Raw genomic sequence first — 22644 nt, 5'->3', positions numbered from 1 at the left:
GGGTAGCAAGAAAGCTGCGAATAAGCCGAGATCGATGACTGTCAGTTAACAACAGTCCGCTGCTCATCGCACCGTACTTGGTGCGCGGCTTTTTGACAGCTTTATTGATAAATTTGGCGAACGTATTCAGGTCCGCGGCGGCGATGTTAGGCGAGCTTAGGCGAGCGTATTGGTGCCGGCGAATGCTAGAAAGTAGACAGCTTGATAAATAGAGGCCATAATCTCCAAAATATATGTAGGTTAGGGTTGCCACCTTTTTTGGAAAAAGTTAGCAAACAAATTAGCATACATTTGCATAAATAATTATACAGCATAATTAAGGAACTAAATCTGCTAGGACTGATATTAAATAATCATTGCTTTACAATTAGATCCTCACAGATTTAGAAGTTTCCCCATTATATCATCTTTATTTCTATATTTATTCTTCATTTTCAACTTTGACCTGAGGCTTAAAAATACCGTCTGTGGGGGGGGCGGAGCAAGCCGGGCATCTGAGCGGTCGCATACTAAGAGAGCTCTGCTCAAATACTATTTTCAACCATTTACCAGACCGCTCAGTATCGCTCAAAATTGGACAAAATTAAGGCTGCTAATTTATAGATCCATGTAGAAGGGCTCAGCGATAAAGAGAACATTTTTCTATCACCCGCAGCTCACACATAATTCATACACCGAGCGGCCATATTGCAGGACACGTGGAACTCAGACCAAACTTTCAACCTAGAGAGTTTTATTGATTACTGTCCTACTACAATGGATCCCATAGTACTCTGGGAGCGTAACTTGCTGCACTCACTAGATTGTCACTATCACGACCTCAGGCAGCATTTTCAGATGCTTATGGCTACCCTGCAAGCGGAGCTGAACGAACCGGAGGTGGATTCCCTTATACCATCTAATGCCTATGGAGACTCTAGTACCCACTATGCTGCAACATCGGATGTACAGCGTGACTCCAGAGGCAATTCATTTTTAGAAATCACTGGGCCCTCTATCACCCCTGAGAACACCACTCTTTTGGATAAGGGGCTATCTCAGACTCTGCAAATAACGGCCCGAGATCAGAGTATGCTGTGCCTTGCTGCAAGGGAGCCAGCTGATCGCCTAGATTTTATAACTACAGTCCCACGCTATATTAAGGTAGGGACAAACTCTGTGTTTCTTAAAGGCAGAGCAATGGGTCCTACACAGCTGCTACTATCTGAGATCATCCTATCTACAACCTCTACCGGCCCTGTGGACTCTCCCACCAGCTCATCAAAAGACACAGCCTCATGTGAAGCCACCATGAGATCGATCGGGCGCATCTTTGAGGGTAGAGCTGGCTTCCTGCAGGCTTGGTGGCGGGACTTAGAGCAGTATGAGACCTACATCACGGCTGATACTCCTTTCTGCATAGCAATGCAATTCTATTTGTCATTCGATCACCTGGCCGTCAAGATGTCAGAAACCCAGGCTTCTACCCGCTCTGTCTCATTGCTCCCCCATGAACAGTTTCACATATATCTGCTCCTTGCTTACGCTGTAGATCCACAATACAGGAGAGGTATTGGATAAAGTTTTACAAACCTTGAACTTCTCTCTGTGTGACTGACATTCACTGTTATATGTGGCTCAGAGGGATTTTGGTTTGAGGGACTAATTCCCCCATCACATTGGCTGAATAATCCCAACTTTCCTGTTTAATGTTTTTTTTTTCTCTTTTTTTTTTTTTCTTTTTCCCCATTATCTCACTTAGTGTACTATATGTTATAAGAGCTGTAACCATTGAAAATATGTGTTTATGTGGTTATGTAAGTCACTATTAATAGAGTTACTGCTGCAGACATAGAGGTGTGCTCTCAATAGAGGCTTTAGTGTTCAATTTTAATACCTGCTATGTTACTGACAGGCAATAGGGTCAGCACTCTCATATAGCCACTATATATAAGAGTAAATCCCACTACCTCTCTGGTATACAGTAGTAATTTAAGCCATCCAGCCTTACTCCTTTGAGATGGGTTGTTCCTCCATTCCAATGTAACCATTGGAAGCTTAAAGTGTTTAACATATGTAGCTTAAATATAGATAGCTATTTATAAGTCAGGAGGTTCATATATATAACCCTATTTTTGAGTCTTTTGTTTACAGAACATGGTTTCAACTAAATGGAATCACTGGGAAAGTTTTTGGACTGTAGGTAAATTTTACTGAGGAACTCTTATTTTAGCTAAACATAAGTAACTCGGCACAGCACATTAATACACCTTACAGCCTGTCCTCTTTAGCCTCCCCTGTCGCTGATAATACCCATACCCCCACATTATATATCATTTTGTACTACCCTAAACAATTCAGTTCACTTTCTTTAAAATCTAGAGTTTTGTTTTGTTTTTGTTATGATATTATCTACTTATTTGCCATCTTTGTTTAGGACTAATTTCTACTATTTTTAGCATGCCATGTTAGGTTATTGAGTTCTGATGCCATGTGTATCTTATAGAGTGCCTGTATTTCTAGATATCTCATACCACATTATGACATTTATATTTCTAGATAATTATACTCCCTATGCGGAAGTTATTAATGGGACAATTCACCTACTCCTGTTAGGCCCCTCTCCTTCCTTTCCCGCCGGTACTTATTGCCTGCGGGTCATACCCCTATTCCTTTTCCCCACATCGCCTATAGCTGGCATTTCCCTAGGAGAGGGGTTCATGCCGAAGTCCTCTGCATTCCTTATATCTTAATAACTCCCTCACATATGACTTTGGCAGGAGCTACTCCTACTCATTTGTTACCTTCTTCCTCTCCTGTATTCTACACTGTCTCACGTTTAAAGCTGATATGCTTTATTTAAAAAGTCTTCAGGAATAGAAATAGAATCTCTCTTTTAAGATAAAATATCCGCTTCAGTTTAGTCCAAGGTAGGGCAACCTCCATTGGACTCAATGTACCTAAGGTTATGGTTATTGCATGTATTTAATGTTGCCCTATATACTGAGAGCAGGTTTATTTTCTTCTATCCTATATACTTAAGACGTTACTGACTCCTGTTACCTGCTACGGTTAAGTAACAGAACTCTCAATTGCACACCCTACTCATGCTTACGGTAATCTTGAGTACAGTATTATATTTACCTGTTATGTTTGCTTTTATGGTAAAAGGGTATCTTTCATCTATGTGTTATTTAGCTGGTTATATAAGCTACTGATGGAATAATTGCTACATGTTGGTTACTATGATTATTTATTAACTTGCTTGGTCCTCTCATGCTTCACACTGTTTCTCTTTAAAACCTTAGTTTAAGTTATAAAGGCGTAACGCCACATTTAGACAACTACCTTGCAATATATATATAGACCTGATCTTGCTACAGAAACTCACTCCCTTCTCAACATATGAGAATTATCGCTTCCAATACCAAATGTCATGGGCACTAGGGTAGATATACAGTTCTAGAGGTCTGACATCTTGTTAACCACACTATTATGTTTTGTGAGATATGCCCCATCTATTTATATTATGGATTTTTCACAGATACCAAGTCACCAATTGCCGCCAAGCTTATGGCTCATATTTAACTTCCATATGGGAGTCTTGCAACTTACTTGATCCTTAAAACCCCTCACTATGTACGCCACCACAGGTAGTTTGAGAAGGATATCTTTACAAACAGTTTGTTTAGGTGCCCTACCCACTTTGAATAGCTCACAGTGCCTTATGCTTCGGCTCTTCTTTCTCATTAAACTGTATAATTATCCCCATGTACTTCCCCAGTAGTCACCTAAATAGCACATTACTACTTATAGAGCCCATACCTGAAACTATATAATATCCCCTCTAATAGCCCCATTCACATTATTAATTTGGCATTCTTGATAGCTCCGCCCCTCATTCCCCTCCTTATTTAATAAGAGCGGCTCTTGCCTGCTGAACTCCCTCTCCCCCTTTTTTGACCAACTTGGTCTGAGAGCGACCAAACAATTACTATCCCACGCTTGCCTCAATTTTAGAATAAATAAACCTATAAATTCTCTTCACCGTAAGACGTGGGTCACATCTCTTATATATAAAACATAAAACTGAGGTTCCCCTATTTTGTCCACAAACATATTTTCCTTTACTGACATCCCTGTTTTGCATGGCTACCTATAGCAGTCACATATGCCTCTTATCCGTTGCAAACATCTCCCTTCTCATAGGGGAGTAATGAATACGGGACATAGATGTTTCCTCCATGATTATTGTACTTGTTCTCCTCCAAAGGCACACACAATTTACTCCAGGATCTATTGCTTTTTTGGTTTATGACTATGCTTATTTAATAATGATGTATCTTTCAGAATTTTGTTATATTTGTTATCGGATGAATATGTTATGTAACTTTCCTTACAACCTAAAAAAAAAAAAAAAAAAAAAAAAAAAAAAAAAAATACCGTCTGTGTCTGTAAAATACCAGCTAGGTGGTAACCCTAATGTAGATCCACATAAAGAGTGCAGCTGTCAGCTGCAGAAAAAAATAATATTATGAAAGACAGATATTGATTTGGCTTGTGCCTCTTTATACTGACACCCCTGCAATTAAAATTCTGGTGCAGAAAGGAATACCAGCAACCCTTTTTGATACAAAAAAACGTGGCATTTTGGAAATTTTCTTTTCAGTAAATTACATTTTTTTGTTTAGTTTATTTTCGTTCATTGTAATGTTCGTCTCTGACAAATTTCAATTTCAATTATCTTTTCCAATATAAATTATTTGTTTTGAGCTACAGTGCAGATTCTTGCAATTTTACTTTAACTGAAGCTGAAATCAATTATGATAGCTTTAATTTTGTCATTCTATGTAATTCTTACACTTATTCTTTTATTTATACATCTAATTTTTGTGCACTACATTTTTGGTAAAACTAAAAGTGTACATGAAGGTACAGTAACAACTAGTAGTACTATATGTACATAACGTTACTATTAAAAGTGTCCATAATTAAGGGACATCAAACAAAAAATGTTTCATTCATGATTCAATTGTAAATATTTAACATTTAACACGTTCTTCACACAGGGGAAAATGTTCTTATTATTTTTAAATATATATTCCTATATATCTGTATATACCTATATATATATATATATATATATATATATATATATATATATATATATATATATATATATATATATATATATATGTATGTATGTATAGAAAAGCAAAAAAGAAGCACTCACTGGATTTTCATCAAAAAATGACCAGAAATTTAATGTAGTTTGTGACGTTTCGGGACAACAACAGTCCCTTCCTCTGACAAATAAACACTGAACAAAAGCTGCCTTAAATAGGCTCCCAAATACACTCCCCTCAGGTTCAGCCAATCAGGCTGAATAATTACACACACCCATTAAGTGACCAATGAAAAAACATAATCCAAATTGTGCATGTGACTGTTATAACGTTATTGGAAAAAAACTTTAAAAACACATTCCCTTTGGATCCCAATGCTAATAGATATATATTATACAAAAAATACATCAGATATATATAAATATAGAAATATATATTTAAAAATAAAAAGAACATTTTCTTCTCTGTGAAGAACATTAGAATATAAAATGTAACTGTTTTCGGGTTAACGCTGTATGTCTAACATGGTGTTGGGTTAGAGCATGAGCGATAAGTGTTAGTTTTTTTTCTAGTTAAGCGCTCCATTAAAAGTCTAGAGGAGAAGTTAGCGCACGTTGGGTTTCGCTCGCTAGCCAACATTTTACTTTCAACTTGTAATACGCACACTAACCCATGCCTGTAAAAAGTTTACTACTGCTGCTGTTTGCGAACAAAAGCACTAAATAACATGCACTTGTAATCTGGCCTATTGCTGTTTACCAATAGGATGTCAAAGAGACTGTAACTTCAGTGAAGTGGTCCAGGGCCGCCACTAGAAATGTTGGGGCCCCTGACTTAACCATTGATCAGGCCCCCCCCCCCCCCCTTTGACATGTACAATTTTTGACCAAGTGACTAAAACGTATATGCACTTTTTTCTAAAGTGTCTATTTAAACTTGGAAATTTTGTAAAGGTAGTAACATACAAACACACAAACACACTCATACACTGAAACACACACACACACTCACACATAAGGATTCACATATAGACACTCTAGCAGACACGTAAAGGAACACACAAACACACTCAGACACAGACACTCAGCACTTGATTACATTTACCTGACAAGTAATGAGGTAGACTACAGTTTTGTAAAAAAAAAAAAAGGAGATTTAGAAAACAAAATATGGAGTTCTGATTATCTTTTTGTAAAGGAAGATGCCAACTAAATGACAACAGCATGCAGTGGCTGAAAGGAAGGGCCCTGAACTGCCTAAACAATAATTTAAAGGTTAAATGGTGGATTGGTGACTTCCGTAAAGGTCTCAAAGTCTGTAGAAAGATGTGAATAATCAGTAGTAAGGTCAAAATGTCCTAAAAAGGAACAGACAATGGACACACACACACAAACTCAAACTTGCACATACACCCAAGGAAACACCGACAGAGACTGCCTCAGAAAACACGCAAAGACATACAGGGAGTGCAGAATTATTAGGCAAATGAGTATTTTGACCACATCATCCTCTTTATGCATGTTGTCTTACTCCAAGCTGTATAGGCTCGAAAGCCTACTACCAATTAAGCATATTAGGTTATGTGCATCTCTGTAATGAGAAGGGGTGTGGTCTAATGACATCAACACCCTATATCAGGTGTGCATAATTATTAGGCAACTTCCTTTCCTTTGGCAAAATGGGTCAAAAGAAGGACTTGACAGGCTCAGAAAAGTCAAAAATAGTGAGATATCTTGCAGAGGGATGCAGCACTCTTAAAATTGCAAAGCTTCTGAAGCGTGATCATCGAACAATCAAGCGTTTCATTCAAAATAGTCAACAGGGTCGCAAGAAGCGTGTGGAAAAACCAAGGCGCAAAATAACTGCCCATGAACTGAGAAAAGTCAAGCGTGCAGCTGTCAAGATGCCACTTACCACCAGTTTGGCCATATTTCAGAGCTGCAACGTCACTGGAGTGCCCAAAAGCACAAGGTGTGCAATACTCAGAGACATGGCCAAGGTAAGAAAGGCTGAAAGACGACCACCACTGAACAAGACACACAAGCTGAAACGTCAAGACTGGGCCAAGAAATATCTCAAGACTGATTTTTCTAAGGTTTTATGGACTGATGAAATGAGAGTGAGTCTTGATGGGCCAGATGGATGGGCCCGTGGCTGGATTGGTAAAGGGCAGAGAGCTCCAGTCCGACTCAGACGCCAGCAAGGTGGAGGTGGAGTACTGGTTTGGGCTGGTATCATCAAAGATGAGCTTGTGGGGCCTTTTCGGGTTGAGGATGGAGTCAAGCTCAACTCCCAGTCCTACTGCCAGTTTCTGGAAGACACCTTCTTCAAGCAGTGGTACAGGAAGAAGTCTGCATCCTTCAAGAAAAACATGATTTTCATGCAGGACAATGCTCCATCACACGCACGTCCAAGTACTCCACAGCGTGGCTGGCAAGAAAGGGTATAAAAGAAGAAAATCTAATGACATGGCCTCCTTGTTCACCTGATCTGAACCCCATTTTGAACCTGTGGTCCATCATCAAATGTGAGATTTACAAGGAGGGAAAACAGTACACCTCTCTGAACAGTGTCTGGGAGGCTGTGGTTGCTGCTGCACGCAATGTTGATGGTGAACAGATGAAAACACTGACAGAATCCATGGATGGCAGGCTTTTGAGTGTCCTTGCAAAGAAAGGTGGCTATATTGGTCACTGATTTGTTTTTGTTTTGTTTTTGAATGTCAGAAATGTATATTTGTGAATGTTGAGATGTTATATTGGTTTCACTGGTAAAAATAAATAATTGAAATGGGTATATATTTGTTTTTTGTTAAGTTGCCTAATAATTATGCACAGTAATAGTCACCTGCACACACAGATATCCCCCTAAAATAGCTAAAACTAAAAACAAACTAAAAACTACTTCCAAAAATATTCAGCTTTGATATTAATGAGTTTTTTGGGTTCATTGAGAACATGGTTGTTGTTCAATAATAAAATTAATCCTCAAAAATACAACTTGCCTAATAATTCTGCACTCCCTGTACACACACAACACACACAGAGAGACAGCCACATAAAACACAGAAAGACATACATACACACACCCTCACTGAGACATCCACTGAAAACACACAAAGACATACACACACCCTCACAGAGACACCCACAGAAAACACACACCCTCACAGAGACATCCACAGAAAACACAGACATACATACATACACACACACACCCTCACAGAGACATCCACAGAAAACAGACATATACACCCACCCTCACATTTATGCACCTTGCATCCCCTAAATCAACAGTGATAAAAAAAAATGCAGAAATTAAGAGATCACTTTGTAAAGAATCATATTTGTAAACGTGTAAACAAAAATAAAGTACTTTTAAAAGGTTGACATATGTTTGTTTTTTTTTTTTCCCATTTTCCCCAACCAAGAGCACCACTTCAAATATAGTGTACAAATGTTCCCATCTGTCAGCTGTACTTATGGATTTTGAAAATGCTGCACTCTATATGGTCTTGGTGGAACCATAAGCTGTGGTACTCATACCATTAGATCTGGTTAAATGCAGGATTTAGGCTTGTTGGTATGTAACAAAAGGGCACCTACCATTTGTGTATTGAGGAGGAAACATTTCTGCATGGTTTTAAATATAGAATTTCCACTGCATTGTCAAATAATCATAAATACACTGCTGCTAAAAAATGTGTTTTTATGGACCCCTGGCCCCACCATACAACTACTACCACACTGAAGTTACAATCCAAAATTGCACAAAGAAATAAAAAACATTTGCTAAGTAATTCCTAACTCCTCTGCAAATGAAAGTGATCTGCCGTCTGACTCAGGCACACACTGTACAAACAAAGTGCCAAGTCTGTCTCACACTGTGCATAGTGGTTTAGTGCACACTCAGAAATCCTCTCAAATGCTAATACTTTACTCCTTGTAATAACATTTCCCATGCTCAATTAGCACTCTGCTGTAGTACCCACTGGTGGCTTACAAAAATTTTTAATTTTTTTTTTTTTTTTTTAGTTCTTGCCTCATGGGGCCCCCCTGGCCCATTGGGCACCTGACAGGAGTCACCCCTGTCACCCCCTGATGGCAGCCCTGAAGTGGTCAAATGCTTTAAGCTATGACCAGTATTACTTAATTAACACAATGCTATTTTTTTATAGAATATACACCAGTGTGTTGTTGATTGTGGTGGCCTAAAGAAGGATATTTATGTACTGCTTTCCTTACCTGCGGACTGTTTCAGTTGGTGATACTGCATCATCCCAGCTGTGTCTTCTAGAAGTTGACAATGACCTGACTAAAATAGGAATGCGTTCCTCAACAGTAGCTGTTTTTTCTTGTCCTAAGGATCCTTCATTTTTCTCTTCATGGTAACCTGTGAGTGCTAGTTCTGGCATGGCAGAATCCCCGTACACCATGGGACATAGAAACGGTTTGGTATAAGTGATGATCACCTCTCCTTTATCAAAGCTAATGTTAGTTTCTCCAGTCACACAGAAAGTAGCGGTAGCCTGTGTCTTTGTCTCTGGCTGAGTGCTGATAGACTCTGATGACTCCATAAGTTCCAAGTCTTTATAGTATTCAGAACCAAGGAGTGAGGAGTCCATAGAAGGCAAATCTTCATTGCTGCTCACTATGGATTCATCTAGGTCAACAGAAACATCATCCTGGGAAAATACAATAAAAAAATCAATTGATTGTGAGATCTACATGACAAAGAGAAATCTTTGCACAGGTATGTGGCATAGTCTGATCTTATAGTTCTGTTAACTGAAAAACAGATGTATGATACTTTACAGAATAAAAAGGTCTGAACAAGAAGTGGAGATACAGTTCTCTTTCACAGCTGTGTTTATCCCTTTTCACAGACCATCTTCCTCTTCTGTTCCTTTAACTCTTTACCTCAAGTCACAAGTCTTACCAAAATACTGCTCCTTGTTCTCAATTACTGTCATCTTAAGTGTTCCTTTTTCACTGCTATAGTAATACTGTATATTGGGAAGTACCTGTGACTTTTGGTTTTGCTTTGTGTAGTCCTGCTGTGTTTTTTGCTGTCTGTAACTTTTTTTTCATAATCACATTTCCTCAAAAGAGCATAAACACTGAGACTGCAATTATCTGACTTTGATATCCGGCACAATTTTCCCCCCAGCAAGGTTTCATAAGCTAAAAACAATTGATTATCACCTTCACTCAGGAAAAGTGGACTCTTTAAAGGGACATTAAAGAGATAGTTTAGTCAAAATTAAACTTTCATGATTCAGATATAGCATGCCATTTTAAGCAACTTTTTAATGTACTGCTACTATCAATTCTTCTTCGTTCTCTTGGTATCTTTATTTTAAAAAGCTGGAATGTAAGCATAGGAGCCAGGCTATTTTTGGTTCAGTACCCTGGGTAGCGGTTGCTGATTGGTTGCTACATTTAGACACCAATCAGCAAGCGCTACACAGACAGTTACTGAACCAAAAATGGGCTGGCTCACAAGCTTACATTCCAGCTTTTTAAAATAAAGATACCAAGAGAACGCTGAAAAATTGATAATAGGAGTAAATTAGAAAGTTGCTTAAAATTGCATGCTCTATCTAAATCATGAAAGTTTAATTTTGACACTTTAACACTTAGGGCTAGATTACAAGTGGCACAGTATTTTGAGTTTTCGCTATAGCGAAAACTCCGCTAGAATTAACCTTTTTGCGCTACTCAGGTTGCGCTGGTATTACAAGTTAAAAGAAAACTAGCCTCAAAAATCTGAACTTAGAATATTGAATGTGTGTTCAAGTATTCCCCCATAGAAGTCAATGGAGAAAAAAAAGTGGAAAAAAATCCCACTCTTGCGCAAACACCATAACAAATTGTCATTAGCGATAACCCCACATGAAAATATCAATATTTCATATTCCAATAACCTTTCTGTAATGGTTATATGTTGTATATATTCATAAATAAATATTTCTACATATATCTGATGTTTTTTAAACAAATATATATTTATACCTATATATATATATATATATATATATATATATATATATATATATATATATATATGATTATATATAGGTATAGATATATACAGATATACTGTATATAGGAATATCTATTTAGAAATACTTAAAACATACTCTGCTATGTACAGAACATTGGAATGTGAAATATTTACAGTAAATACATAGTTAATAATTTTACTAAATATAAATATTGCATAAATATGTTTTTACATGTTTTCATCTACTTAATGGCAAAATGTCTATATGTTTACATATATATTTATGTGTTTATATGTGTGTATATATACATATGTGAATATTTTTTATTAGACAGTGTCATTATAAGTGTAAGGGTACTCTGTGATGTATTTTTGATGTGTTTTGTGACACTTTATTTTCGCAAAAAAAGTTAACCACAGCTCTGAAATCGCAGTAATGATTCTAGCGCTCAACTTGTAATATCAGCTCAATTTAAACAGAGCGCAAAAATCACAAAAACCCTTGTGAAATCATTTGCGTGCCACTTGTAATCTAGCCCTAAATAAATGCTAGATATAATGATGCTTTCAAAGAAAAGATTAGTCTGAGAATAACATGTTGGTGTATTTTTTTAAAGTTTCATTAATTGTTTAAATAGTGACAAAATAAGTGTAACGTATTAATGTCTATAAAACATTGGGAGCTGCCATGATGTAACTTAGGTTACTTTCTCTGCTGTGGCCAATTAGGGACAGTTATAAATAGGTCACTAGAGTGTGCAACCAATCGCTGTGTGGGATATAACAGTGTTCTGCACTTCCATTTGTAACAGGAAATCAAATGCTCACAATTTCAGAATGGAATTACAGGAACGGGGGGCAAAATAAATAATGAAAGTATATTTTAGTTTTTTATACATACAATTTTATAATTTTATATTACCTTCTCAAAGTGTTTAATGTCCCTTTAATGGAGTACATTTAAATGACAACATTGCTCTGCTCTCATTGGCTGACTGCTTCGGTTGCTCACAGGATACCTGTGCTGGAATCACCTGCCAAACCTATGACATTTCCAGACTGTTCTCATCTCTTGCTTTTGTGTAAAAATAGTGTTTTGTCTCACGCTCCTGAGAGAGACCAAAAAGCAAAATTGTGGGGTTTTTTTGGCTGAACGTTGTATAAATGTAAAAGATTTCTGAAAAGCAGCACGAGGACTATACAATATCATTTTGTTACTTAACCCTTTGGCTGCTAAGCCATTTCCCACCTGGGTGCTAATATTTTCTTTTCTTTTTTTTCTTTTTGAAAAAACATTTTTGTAACTTTTTAATTTTTTTTACAGACTCCCAAGACTTACACTGTTGGAAAGGTTAGACGATTGCCTTTCCAACAGTGGGTCTTGGGGGTCTGTAGCTGCTTAGATGCCTGAGATACAGGCTTCTAAGCAGCATACCCCCTCCTCCTATACCTAACATTGTTAAGTATAAATAAAGTTGCGCGGTGACGTCATCACGTAATTGCGCGTGACGTCACCGCGCATCACATGAAGCCCCGGCGATGCCTGTCACTCTACAGGCACGATCGCCGGGGTAGCAGCAGTAAGGAGCCCCCAGATCTCCCTCAAGATGGGAGAGTGCTCATGACGGCTCTGAGCACTAGAGTAAGAAACTCTGTGATGGCTCAGAGCCGTCATTAGCACTCAAAGGGTTAAAGGGACACAAAACTCAATTTTTGTTTTTTAATGATTCAGAAAGAGCGTCTAATTGTAAACATCTTTCCAATTTACTTCTATTATTTAATTTGCTTCATTTTCTTAATATCCCTTATTGAAAAGCATATCTAAATAGGCTCAGGAGATGCTGATTGGTGGCTGCAGATGCCTTGTGTTATTGGCTCACCCATGTGCATTGCTATTTCTTCAACAAAGGATACCTAAAGAATGAAGCAGATTGGATAATAGAAGTCAATTGGAATGTTGTTTAAAATTGTATGCTCTATCTGAATCATGAAAGAAAATGTTTGGGTTTTGTGTCCCTTTAATTAGTGTGCTACCTAATTTTGCCTGCAAGCTTGGTTGGTCAAACCTCATTTAATATCTTTTGTAATTATGTTCTATGCCGGAGATGGGACCCCAAGAAAAAGCAGAAATAAAAATGTTTGCTTTTTTGTGGGTGGGCAAACTTTTTAAAAGCTTTTCAATTTACTTTTATTAACAGATTTGCCTAATTGTCTTAGTATCCTTTGTTGAAGGAGCAGAAGTGCACTACTAGGAGCTAGCTGTATACACCAGGTGAGCCAATGGCAAGAGGCATATATGTGCAGCAACCAGTCAACAACTAGCTCCCAGTAGAGAATTGAGGCTTCTGAGCCTACTTAGGTATGCTTTTCTACTAAAAAATACCTAGAGAACAAAGCAAATTAGACAAACAAAGTAAATTGGAAATTTGTTTAAAATGGCATGCTCTGTCTGAATCAAAAAAGAATCACCTAGATTACAAGTTTTGCGTTAGAGGCTGTGCGGTGCTAACAAGCAGTTTATGCCTCACCGCTCACTTACAGACAGCGCTGGTATTACAGGTTTTTACAAACCCAGCGTTAACAGACAAAAAGTGAGCGTTGAGCAAAATTTTGCTCCACATCTCACTCCAATACCAGCGCTGCTTACGTTAGCGGTGAGCTGGTTGTGTGTGGTCGTGCACAATTTCCCCATAGGAATCAACGGGGAGAGCTGGCTGAAAAAAAGTCTAACACCTGCAAAAAAGCAGCGTTTAGCTCCTAACGCAGCCCCATCGATTCCTAAGGGGAAATACAATTTTCTGGCTGAACACTTTGATACTGAATGGTTTAAATGAACAGGATGGGTATAATGCCTATTTATAACTACTAAGATCTGATATTAAGATATGTCCTTTACTAGAATTGTATCCTTAATACCTTGCTTTTTATCTTTACACAATACTAAGTGTCATGTTTTGCTTTCCAGATAAGGACAACACACTGAACGAAAAAGATTTTAATAGTTGGGGGTCATTAAATATGTTTTTAATAAGTAGTGCATTTTGATACTTGGAAATCTATTGACCTCTCTTATATAAGAAATTTCCATAAATTACCTATTAAACTTCCCATTGTTCATAAAATATGACATCTTATCTGTATATAAACAAAACTTTATGTATTATGGACGTAACATTAACATTTACAGATATTACTCTGATTTAAGTAGTGGTTCTGAATATCCACCATGATCAGTAAATTGATAGACTGATAATCAACTTATATTTTAAGCTCACCAACATTTGACATCTTTGTCCTTCATAAAAGGATAATCTACCGAACGAAGATGTTTGTTTTATCCAATCTATAATCGGTTATCAAACACTTACTGGATATTAAGCTACTTTGAGATGGGTTTTAGATTTGATTGCTGCTGATCTACCTTCACAATATAAATCTCTACCCAATATTTAAGTTTCTATTGCTCATCAAATATGACATATTAATTCTATGTTATTGATGTAAAATCATCACGTTATTTAATCAAACAAGGGGTCATCAATATCCTTCATGACCAGTTAATTGATAGGCTGACATTCAAAAGAACATCTTTAGGTCTAAATTATCATACCGTGTCCTTCATAAAAGGATAGTTTATTGAATGAGAACAATCATTTCTATTAATGAAAGACTATAGATCAATATTCCTTTATTCACACGGGTTCATTCATATTGTATGTTATTTTATACCTCTCAACCAACTGAATGAGAGTTGTAATGAGCAGACTCAACACAATAGTGTGATATCTTAATATCTTTGGTCTTCTATGAACGTATGAACATTGTATAAAGTGTACAAACGGTAGTATGTGCATATAAGAAATTACTCTCTTTTTTAGAGAATGGCATTCTTGTACTTGACCTTCTCTCTCCCCTTTTTTTGCAATACATTTTGTGCCATATTGACAAACTAACTAATTGCTATATGCAGTTATTAGTTACGTGAGAATCAGATAATAAACTTCCTTTTATTTTATTTCAAAACATCTATAAAATCTAGGATTGGATTAATTCATAAATGTTAAAACTCACTAACTATTTCAAATACACAGAAACATCACAGCTTAAGTTAGATATTTGGTATCGTCAGATGAATATTTGCTATTCCCTGTTGCCTTACTATTTATCCCAGCTTGGTGAAAATATATGAATAACTTCATTCAATTAGACTCCTAACGTTCCTGCAATTATGGATGCAAAAAATCCCTTTAGATCGTATTTGTTTCTCAGATGCTAACTTTTCTCTTGCATATTACTAGCTAACATAAGAATTACACTTCCATTTGGATACCTATAAATTTGCATATTATGACGGCTCATAGCCGCCTCCTAAACGTAACTCCTTCTGTTCTAAGTCATGTGACGCTGACTGACCAATTATGGGAGGACCTTTTCGATTGGTTCACACGGAGGTGTGAACCACACATGAGAATTGATTGGTGACTTGTCCTATATAGGCTTAGTGGCTACAGGCAGTCCGGTTAGCCTTTGATAAAGCCAAGCCAGGCGAAATGCGCATCAGGTGCTCTACCGGCTTTCTATCCACTTTATAATGTGGCTGGTCACACTTTATTAGGCATGTACTAACTCCTATGGGAATTACCTTATTAGCAACCTAATTGTTGTTTTTGCTTGCCAGTATTTTATTTGTAAGCATACTCTCCTACTTTAATTGTGTATTACATAGTACACTTTCGTTTGTGTAGACCTTGCCACTTTCATTTCCCCATACTAAATCTGTTAACTGGGATTTTTTGGACAGACTCACACCGATCCAGTATTGCACTAGATAGCTTAATACGTTTGAGGTCAATCCTCTTTTTCAGATAGTAACTGTGCAATCCGTGAACCATTTTATGGTGTGTCTATGCCCAGAATCCCTCTTATTTGTTTTTGAAGCTTCATTGCTACACCTTGTTTGGGGTTATGTGGATAGAAAGCCACCCATTACTTGTTTATCTTTTAATCTAAGTATTAATCACTACTTCAATAGTAGTTCTTATCTCTTTTTTGAATAATAAATGTTAAGTTTTATGTCACACACCTACACTGCCCAGCCACATATGCCATTCCTTCTGTGAGTGCTCTTATTTCTGTTCGCTTTTCTTCCCTTTTTTTCTATATTTATTTGAACAGTGAGCACCCTCCCCAGGTTTTATTGGGTTATATCATATCATTGTATATATAAGTATTATTTTCCCCAATTTGGGAGAAAATACTTTTATTGTCTATATCTGTGATAACCTAGTGCCTGACGGGGAATTATCAGTTACAATTTATATGATTTCTATCCCCATTCTTATTCGAAATACAATTTATGTCTACACCTAACACCCTAACACGAACCAGAGTCTAAACACCCCTAATCTTACACATATTAACCCTAATCTGCCGCCCCCGACATCGCCGACACCTACATTATACTTATTAACCCCTGATCTGCCGCCCCCAACAACGATGACACCTACATTATAACTATTAACCCCTAATCTGCTGCCCCTAACATCGCTGACACCTACATTATATTTATTAACCCATAATCTGCTGCCCCCAATGTCGCCGCCACTATTCTAAATTTATTAACCCCTAAACCTAAGTATAACCCTCCCTAACTTAAATGTAATTTAAATAAATCTAAATAAAATTCATATCATTAACTAAATTATTCCTATTTAAAACTAAATACTTACCTATAAAATAAACCCTAAACTAGCTACAATATAACAAATAGTTACATTGTAGCGAGCTTAGGGTTTATTTTTATTTTACAGGCAAGTTTGTATTTATTTTAACAAGGTAGAATAGAAACTAAATAGTATTAACTATTTAATAACTTCCTAGTTAAAATAAATACAAATGTACCTGTAAAATAAAACCTAACCTAAGTTACAATTACACCTAACACTACACTATAATGAAATAAATTACCTAAATTAAAAACAATTAAATACAATTAAATTAAATTATCTAAAGTACAAAAACAAACAAACACTAAATTACAGAAAATAATAAACAAATTACAAGATTTTTAAACTAATTATACCTAATCTAATCCCCCTAACAAAATAAAAAAGCCCCCCCAAAATAAAAAAGCCCTACCCTACACTAAATTACAAATAGCCCTTAAAAGGGCCTTTTGCGGGGCATTGCCCCAAAGTAATAAGCTCTTTTACCTGTAAAAAAAATTCCAAATCCCCCCCAACATTAAAACCCACCACCCACACAACCAACCCTACTCTAAAACCCACCCAATACCCCCTTAAAAAAACCTAACACTAACCCCTTGAAGATCACCTTACTGGGAGAAGTCTTCATCCAACCGGGCCGAAGTCCTCAACTAAGCCGGGAGAAGTCTTCATCCAAGCCGGGCGAAGTGGTCCTCCAGACGTGCAGAAGTCTTCATCCAGACGGTATCTTCTATCTTCATCCATCCAGCGCGGAGCGGGTCTATCTTCAAGACATCCAACGCGGAGCATCCTCTTCATCCGACGGCTAACACTGAATGAAGGTTCCTTTAAATGACATCATCCAAGATGGCGTCCCTTCAATTCCGATTGGCTGATAGAATTCTATGAGCCAATCAGAATTAAGGTAGAAAAAAATCCTTTTGGCTGATGCAATGATTGGATCAGCCAATAGGATTGAACTTCAATCCTATTGGCTGATTGCATCAGCCAATAGAATTATTTCTACCTTAATTCCGATTGGCTGATAGAATTCTATCAGCCAATCGGAATTGAAGGGAGGCCATCTTGGATGACGTCATTTAAAAGGAACCTTCATTCAGTGTTAGCCGTCAGAAGGAAGAGGATGCTCCGCGTCAGATGTCTTGAAGATGGACCCGCTCCGCACCAGATGGATGAAGATAGAAGATGCCGTCTGGATGAAGACTTCTGCCCGTCTGGAGGACCTCTTCTGGCCGGCTTCAATGAAGACTTATCCAGGCTTGGTTGAGGACTTCAGCCCGGGTTGGATGAAGACTTCTCCCTGTAAGGTGATCTTCAAGGGGTTAGTGTTAGGTTTTTTTAAGGGGGTATTGGGTGGGTTTTAGAGTAGGATTGGTTGTGTGGGTGGTGGGTATTTTTGTTGGGGGGGATTTGTCATTTTTTTACAGGTAAAAGAGCTGATTACTTTGGGGCAATGCCCCACAAAAGGCCATTTTAAGGGCTATTTGTAATTTAGTGTAGGGTAGGGCTTTTTTATTTTAGGGGGGCTTTTTCATTTAGTTAGGGGGATTAGATTAGGTGTAATTATTTTAAACATCTTGCAATTTGTTTATTATTTTCTGTAATTAAGTGGGGTTTTTTTGTACTTTAGATAATTTTATTTAATTGTATTTAATTTAGAGAATTAATTTAATTATAGTGTAGTGTTAGGTGTTAGTGTAACTTAGGTTAGGTTTTATTTTACAGGTCAATTTGTCTTTATTTTAGCTAGGTAGTTTATTAAATAGTTAATAACTATTTAGTAACTATTCTACCTAGTTAAAATAAATACAAACTTGCCTGTAAAATAAAAATAAACCCTAAGCTAGCTACAATGTAACTATTAGTTAAATTGAAGCTAGCTTAGGGTTTATTTTATAGGTAAGTATTTAGTTTTAAATAGGAATAATTTAGTTAATGATAGTAATTTTTATTTAGATTTATTTTAATTATATTTAAGTTAGGGGGGTTAGGGTTAGACTTAGATTTAGGGGTTAATAACTTTAGTATAGTGGCGGCGACGTTGGGGGCGGCAGATTAGGGGTTAATAAATGTAGGTAGGTGTCGGCGATGTTAGGGGCGGTAGATTAGGGGTTAATAATATTTAACTAATGTTTGCGAGGCGGGAGTGCAGCGGTTTAGGGGTTAATATATTTATTATTGTGGCGGCGATGTCCGATTCGGCAGATTAGGGGTTAATTTTTTTTTTTAGTGTTTGCGATGCAAGAGGGCCTCGGTTTAGGGGTTAATAAGTAATTTATGGGTGTTAGTGTACTTTTTAGCACTTTAGTTAAGAGTTTTATGCTATGGCGTTGTAGTGTAAAACTCTTAACTACTGACTTTAAAGTGCGGTACCAGGCTTGACAGGAGAGGGTGTACCGCTCACTTTTTGGCAGACTCGTAATACCGGCGCTATGCAAGTCCCATTGAAAAAAAGAGGATACGCAATTTACGTAAGTGGATTTGCGGTATTTCCAAGTCTGGCCAAAAAAGTGAGCGGTACACCTGTAACTGCAAGACTCGTAATACCAGCGGGCATTAAAAAGCAGCGTTAGGACCTCTTAACGCTGCTTTTTAAGCCTAACGCAAAACTTGTAATCTAGCTGTTTAACTTTGACTTTAGTGTCCATTTAAGGGAGTGGCTTATAATAAAATTTTCATTTATCAAATATGCTTTTTATGCATGGACAACTATTACAAACCTACATTTCTTTACTCAAAAAATATTTTATAAGAAACATCAAGCTGATTTTTTTTTAATTTAAACGGTATGGAGGAAATGCATATTTTAAATACAAAAAAATCGAATGAAACAAAAATAAATATTCTTTCTTAGATTAATTTGCTGAACTAAGAAACTGTTTAAACTGAAAACATAATAGGGGCTACCAACTGGTGTTATAGGAAATGTGAGCAGACTTGTTATAGGGTTTTCACACACGCAACTACATTAAAGTGATGGTAAATCCTTGCATTTCAAAAATGCTAGGATTTACCAGCACTAAAAATAAATAGGACCTTCAGTGCTGACTATGTAAAAAAAGGTGTACTAATTGTACCCTTTCTTTTGCTGTTGCCTCCTTGCTAAATTAAGTGGATCTGGCCGCCCACCCACGGCACAGCGCTATTTTTTCCATTGAGGTGACGTTTCCACCACTAAGCCTGTAGCCATGCTAGCCGATTGGCACTGTTCTGTATGCTAGCACAGTTTTTGGCTTGGAGGGGGAAATGTCACCTCATTGAATAAAGAGCACTGTGCGGTGGGTGGCTAGATAATCTCTGTATTTAGTAAACCATTCCGCAGTTTTGCATAACCAACACTGTTATATTAATACACTTTTTACCTCTTTGACTACCTTGTATCTAAGCTTCTGCAGACAGTCTCTTTATCTCAGATCTTTTGACAGACTTGCATTTCAGGCAATTAGTGCTAAATCTTAAATAACTCCACTAGAATGAGCACAATGTTATCTATATGGCACACATGAACAAACAGTACATGTTATTAGCTATTTACAGCCAGACAGCAACATAATAGGTGGTCTGCAGAGTCTTAAAAATCAGTTTATTAAAGGGACAGTCTACACTAAAATGTTTATTGTTTAAAATGATAGATAATGCCTTTACTTTCCATTCCCCAGCTTTGCACAACCAACATTGATATAGTAATATACTTTATAACATTTAAACCTCTAAATGTCTGCCTGTTTCTAAGCCACTATAGACAGCCTCTTATGACATTTGCTTTTCACAACAGGAGACTGCTAGTTTATGTGGGCCATATAGATAACATTCACCTAGATTACGAGTTTTGCGTTAACAGGGGTGCGGTGCTAAAGAGCAGTTTTTCCTCATCGCTCACTTGCAGACAACGCTGGTATTACGGGTCTTTACAAACCCGGCGATAACAGCAAAAAAGTGAGCGAAGAGCAAAATTTAGCTCCACATCTCACCTCAATACCAGCTCTAATTACAGTAGCGGTGAGCAGGTAAATTGTGCTTGTGCACGATTTTCCCATAGGAATCAATGGGGGAGAGCCGGCTGAAAAAAACAACTAACACCTGCAAAAAAGCAGCGTTCAGCTCTTAACGCAGCCCCATTGATTCCTATGGGGAAACAAAAGTTATGTCTACACCTAACACCCTAACATGAACCCTCAATACTCAATTACACTCAATAACCCCTAATCTGCCGCCCCCGACATCGCCGACACCTACATTATAATATTAACCCCTAATCTGCCGCTCCAGACACCGCCGCCACCTACATTATACTTATGAACCCCTAATCTGATGCCCCCAACATCGCCGAACCCTACATTATATTTATTAACCCCTAATCTGCTGCCCCCAATGTCGCCACCACTATAATAAACATACCTAAACCCCTAAACCTAAGTCTAACCCTAACCCTAACCCCCCTAACTTAAATATAATTTTAATAAATCTAAATAAAATTACTACAATTAACTACATTATTCCTATTTTAAACTAAATACTTACCTATAAAATAAACCCTAAGCTAGCTACAATATAACTAATAGTTACATTGTAGCTAGCTTAGAGTTTATTTTTATTTTACAGGCAAATTTGTATTTATTTTAACTAGGTACAATAGTTATTAAATAGTTATTAACTATTTAATAACTACCTAGTTAAAATAAAGACAAATTTACCTGTAAAATAAAACCTAACCTATGTTACAATTACACCTAGCACTACACTATAATTAAATAAATTCCCTAAACTAAATACAATTAATTACAATTTAAAAAAATTATCTAAAGTACGAAAAAAACAAACACTAAATTACAGAAAATAATATAATAATTACAAGAATTTTATAAACTAATTACACCTACTCTAATCCCCCTAACAAAATAAAAAAGCCCCCCAAAATAATAAAAAGCCCTACCCTACACTAAATTACAAATAGCCCTTAAAAGGGCCTTTTGCTGGGCATTGCCCCAAAGTAATCAGTACTCCCCCAACATTAAAACCCACCACCCACACAACCAACCCTACTCTAAAACCCACCCAATCCCCCCTTAAACAAACCTAACACTAACCCCTTGAAGATCACCCTACCGTGAAACGTCTTCACCCAACCGGGCAGAAGTGGTCCTCCAGACGGCAGAAGTCTTCATCCAAGCTGCGCAGAAGAGGTCCTCCAGACGGGCAGAAGTCTTCATCCAGACAGCATCTTCTATCTTCATCCATCCGGCGCGGAGCGGGTCCATCATCAAGACATCTGACGCGGAGCATCCTCTTCAAATGACGGCTGACTGAAGAATGAAGTTTCCTTTAAATGATGTCATCCAAGATGACGTCCCTTCAATTCCGATTGGCTGATAGAATTCTATCAGCCAATCGGAATTAAGGTAGAAAAAATCCTATTGGCTGATGCAATCAGCCAATAGGATTGAGCTGGCATTCTATTGGCTGATTGGATCAGCCAATAGAATGCAAGCTCAATCCTATTGGCTGATTGCATCAGCCAATAGGATTTTTTCTACCTTATACTATTTAATAACTATTGTACCTAGTTAAAATAAATACAAAGTTGCCTGTAAAATAAAAATAAACCCTAAGATAGATACAATGTAACTATTAGTTATATTGTAGCTATCTTAGGGTTTATTTTATAGGTAAGTATTTAGTTTTAAATAGGAATAATTTAGTTAATGATAGTAATGTTATTTAGATTTATTAAAATTATATTTCAGTTAGGGGGGGTTAGGTTTAGGGTTAGACTTAGGTTTAGGGGTTAATACATTTAATATAGTGGC

At 37.1% G+C, this 22644-nt stretch overlaps 1 protein-coding gene across 1 annotated transcript in view; it reads right to left on the bottom strand.

The window, feature by feature from the left end:
- The window catches only part of ARHGEF18 (Rho/Rac guanine nucleotide exchange factor 18), a 794779-nt gene that overhangs the window by 614629 nt on the left and 157506 nt on the right, over positions 1 to 22644 (bottom strand). Inside the window, exon 3 of the mRNA XM_053702932.1 lies at positions 9350 to 9789. Coding sequence (XP_053558907.1) covers positions 9350 to 9789 — 440 coding nt within the window. The remainder of the gene's footprint in view (positions 1 to 9349; positions 9790 to 22644) is intronic.

Source organism: Bombina bombina, chromosome 2 (assembly GCF_027579735.1).
Source record: "Bombina bombina isolate aBomBom1 chromosome 2, aBomBom1.pri, whole genome shotgun sequence".
Classification (NCBI taxonomy): Eukaryota; Metazoa; Chordata; class Amphibia; order Anura; family Bombinatoridae; genus Bombina; species Bombina bombina.
This window is presented reverse-complemented; position numbering and strand designations above follow the sequence as displayed.